The 4676-nt window shown below is 38.2% G+C and overlaps 1 protein-coding gene across 1 annotated transcript; it reads right to left on the bottom strand.

Annotated features, from left to right (window-relative positions):
- Window positions 1-1435: 1435 nt before the first annotated feature.
- On the bottom strand, window positions 1436-4259 carry LOC137918935 (protein odd-skipped-like). Its single transcript, XM_068761872.1, has 3 exons — window positions 4062-4259; window positions 3273-3843; window positions 1436-2507 (listed from the first exon to the last, which is right to left on the bottom strand). Exons 1-3 carry the CDS (start codon window positions 4162-4164, stop codon window positions 2105-2107), a joined length of 1077 nt encoding a protein of 358 aa, XP_068617973.1. The 5' UTR covers window positions 4165-4259; the 3' UTR covers window positions 1436-2104.
- Window positions 4260-4676: the final 417 nt, after the last annotated feature.

Genomic DNA, 4676 nt, shown 5'->3' with positions numbered 1-4676 from the left:
ACTTAGAAAAGTTAAAAAAGATTACATACTTAAGCATTAAAGTCATAACACGTATGAAAATTATAACATCAATAAAACAGTTAAGAATCGTGTTAATGATCCTAATGAAAGCAAATGAATTGCCACATTTATAGTATGACACTTAAGTATAAATTAGTAATTAGTAAATGATTATGTCAACTTACAGTACTAATTACCTTTTGACTTTGGCTTACGGGATAAGCAGAATCCGCTTATTCAGTAAGCCTAAGTCAACTGTATAATCCTCAACCGGAACTACTAACGGTCGCGTAGTTCTTAAAACTAGCACCAATCCATTACTTTGATTATGCCGCTCAATATACTAGGTCGTTGATTGCCGCTACCCCACCTACAAAACAATCATATAAGGCACTCGGATACCTGGCCATCTTGAGACTAAGACATTCGTCTGAGGCTCTGGACAATGCCGCGACAAGAAAAACAGGCATCAAACAAATCATTTCGCAGCCGTTCGAAAACCAACCGGCCTCGTCGAAATTGAGTTTTATATCACAGAGATCGCAAACCCTCTGTTATTTTAGACAGAATCATTCGTGGAGTTTTTTCCGCGACTTCTTTACCCAACACTAACGCTTTCCAAAGTGGTAGTAGCATTAAAGTGGTAATAGCGATCGACCAAGTCCAATTTCGGTCCTCTCAGGCACCCTTGAATCGGAATGGTAAACGGTGATGGTATTAACGACGAGTGTCAACCCCAAACCAAGCTGAGATCACCTCGCCAAAGCTCAGAATCCATCTCTCGCAGAATCTGCAACTGCTACTTAGCACCAAAAAAGTACCTCTCAATAAGTAAAATTACAAGTCTTTACACAATTTCAAGACATATTTACTATTTTATATTGCTTTAAAAATTGTATTAAATTAAACGCACTGCCGACTAACAAACGACCTACGTAATTTTAATGGTCTAAGCCGATTGTGCAGGATCCTGCGAACTTAGTTACTGCAGATATTTAAGCTAATAGCCTAAAGTTATTTACAACCTCTTACTATAAATACTAACAGGAAAACTGCATTTGTCCTTAAAAATATCACTGATACTATCAAGTAGTATATCATGTTTTATAATATATAGTTTGACCGACGCAATTGTACCGCGCCATAGGAAAACTCAGCGAGATTTAAAAAGTGAACATGAGTTACGATACGATATTTAAAAGCTTTAAGTTAAGACTTAGAATTTCTTAAAAGATTAAGTTACGCCCCCGTTGTATTGCTTTTTTACTAGCTTTTGCTTAGCGTATAGCTTTAATGATTCAGTATCACAGAGTTATATTTGAATGTAATATTTTATTACTACATTAATGACTAATATGTATGTTACTTCATGCACATGTATCAGGGAAATAAAACAAGTTGTAAATTTTAAATGTTTTTTTTTCTTTCTCTTAATGTTTATTAATTCTTTCTATTTTTAGCCTCGTGCTTTACATTTATATTCATTTATATTACATATATACAATTATTCAATGTTTTGCTTCATGTTATTTACGAACATCACACTTTAATTAAATAAAGTAGTAACTTACAGAAGGTACATTAAAATTTTTTCAATATTATCTATACTTCGTAGCCTCGAGTTTTGGAACAAAGTACTTAACGCATAGGTAATACTTTTTGGTAACTACAGTTAACTTAGGCCTATTTGAAAAACTATCACAATAAATAAATCTCTGAGAAACATAACAATATAAACAATAATTTCAGTCTTTTATATTAAAAAGAAGATCGAAGAAAAAAATAACTTAATCCAAACGTACGCAACGAGTTTCCTTAATATGCGGACATATGAAAACCGACAGCTATTACAGTTTTAAGAGAAATAAATATTTTACAAAATAATAATAACAAAGTATTTGAGATAACTCTTTGGCTAGCTAAAAAGGTACTATAGCAGATGCCTATTCCAGTATTATCGAAACACTGGGCGCCGCAGGAAAATCTCATCACATCTTTAAATACTGGTTACATAGTATATAATGTCCATCCACTTGCAATTTTAACGGTTTTGGAAACTATATGATGCGTTTTTAGATTGCCCTAAATTTATTTGAAAAGGGAACTAACGTTTCATTATATCTTCTATTGAAAATCCTAAAGGTCGTTTCGGACTTTCGACGGGTGACTGATGATTAACTTGCGCGGGCTGTGATTGATGTATATTCTGTACTGGAGGCGAAGAGGATTTGTGAGAGAGGTCCAAAAGAGGGCTTTCTGCGACCTGGCTAGTTGACGACACCTCTTGGCATCCCTCGAGGTGTTCTAAATGGTGTTTGTTCGCTTCACTGTGCGTGAGTAAATGAGTCTTCAAGTTAGATCTTTGGTTGAAACTTTTACTGCAAACTGGGCATTTGTGCGGGGATTCTTCCATGTGTAAAATTTTATGTACAGCCAACGTTCTTGACTGGCAGAATCCTTTACCGCATTCCGTGCATTTAAAGGGCTTCTCTTTTGAATGAATATACCTGAAAAGAAAAGAAAACTAAAATAAATATATTGCTTTACATTTATACATTAAGTAAATAATTTGACTTGTGTGTTACAATACGTGTTGGGAATGGAATTAAGGCATTTCCACATTAAGCGCATTAGCCAGTGGATATAATTTGAAAGGTAAAAATGAGTATGTCTCGTAAAAGCGAAGAAATATAACTTGTAATTTGTTCGACGACGAAGCGATACGGCGCCGTAAAGAAACCGGTCGACAGAGAGCGCGTGCGCCAAGCGCGACCTCACAAAAAGTCTTTACACTTTTGTTTTTTATACACTCTTATCGCCAACAAAGACTCGGTGAAACGTACCCTAAATCACGATGTTAATATTAGAAAGAAGAAATAAATTCAACGCGAAGTGCTAAAGATAATAATTGATGGCTGCCATCCGTGGAGAATTCTTTTTCCAGACATATCACCAAAATATCTTTATATACCTTCATCTGGTAGTGTATAAGGAGCCATTTTAATATTACAGCCAAGATAAAATTGTACTAAAAGTCTTGGAGGTTGGAAATGTCTGATATAGCGGGCCTGAGCCCAAATGCAAAAAAGAAATAAATCGTAATAAACAGATATATATATATATATCTTTATTGACTTTAAAAATATTAGAAACCCTCATATACCTCAATATCGTTAAACAACTTTGTATATTTTGTTAATTGGAATGAAAAGAACTTACACCTAAGAAATATAGCGAGGTTACAATAAAATAATTTTCTTACATCAACTTACCTGTGATCTCTGAGATGGTCTTGCCTCCTGAAAGCCTTCCCGCAAATATCACACGAGTAAGGCCGTTCGTCCGTGTGCGTTCTCTCGTGAATCAATAAGTTGTACGACTTCGTGAACTGCCGGTTGCAGTATTTGCAGATGAACTGTTTCTTGGGCCTCGCGCCGGGGACTCCAGGTGCACGCAGTGGGGGAGGGTTTCTCCCGGACAATCTGTGCGCCATCGCTCCTGGGTATCTTAACGAATGGTGGTACAACGCAGCATTTCTGATCCATTGATTTACGAGCATCGCATGATAAGGAGCCGACGGAGGCAATGTTGCGACTTGGGCTTGCATGTATGCGGACATAGGATGTGAGTAATTCTGAGGAGTCTTTTCGTATGGGTAAGGCTGCATTGTAGGTCGAGGATAGGTTGGGTATGTCTGGGGTGTCGGAGACCAGGCTGGCTGGTGTCGGGAAATCACCACGGCAGGAGGCGTGTCGTCGGTGGGCGTATGTGGCGGCGTCGGCAACGGTGGCGACGGACGCTCGAGCTTGACCAACGCTTCGATAGGAAAATCCGGGGGATAACCTGGAAATTAAAGTATATTTTAAAACTAAAATAATATACTCGATTATACAGGCAACCCTAATGATTTTAAAAACAAAACTTATCAATTTAAAAGTCAGTTTAAAAAATTTATGAAATTAATTAACAAAACGATTTTAAGTCGACTACAAACTTAGAACAATCAAGACAATAATTAGTAAGCAAAATAATATTAAAGATAAAATAGTATATGTGCTTACTGTGATTCACTTCAATATGTTCTTCTTCCTCCTCAATGTTGATGTCGTCCGAACTATCAACACTATAAGGCTTGTCTTCCATATCCAAAACGGAACAATCCATCGGAACTACACACTAGAGCACTATAGCGAGCACTGTATCAACACTATGCTTGTGTCGTCACCGCAAAACCGGTTTGTGAACTGACAACTGGTCGCAGTGAGCGCGCGGAGCGTTATGAGCCTGTGTGCGTTCGTTATCGGGGCAGGCGCAAGCGCGTGGCTCGGGGGGAGGACATCAAAGGCACCGCTTCGACCGGCGCTTGTGTCGGCTCCCGAAGAGGCAGCGCACCGCCCATGAGGCGGGGCTTACCAAGCACGGCCTTCAGATTCGATCCCTAACAATCGCAAATCGTCTTAACCACCCCTGCAGCTAAACTAACATGGTTCTATAACCCGACGTATTTTCTTGGCAATGGAACTTTGTCACAGTCAGATGGCAACTGTTATCTCGCTTTAGAAACAATGTGCATTAATTTATGCAAATTTTTGGTGACAGAGCGTCCCCTAGTGAAGCTATTAGGTGAGCGAATTGCTCTCGTAATTGCGTCTCGTAGGCAAGTCTTTATACCGATT

The sequence above is a fragment of the Battus philenor genome, unplaced genomic scaffold (genome assembly GCF_028537555.1).
Source record: "Battus philenor isolate CCGP_79_NKW_IND1 unplaced genomic scaffold, ilBatPhil1.0.hap1 SCAF_15, whole genome shotgun sequence".
NCBI lineage: Eukaryota > Metazoa > Arthropoda > Insecta > Lepidoptera > Papilionidae > Battus > Battus philenor.
This window is presented reverse-complemented; position numbering and strand designations above follow the sequence as displayed.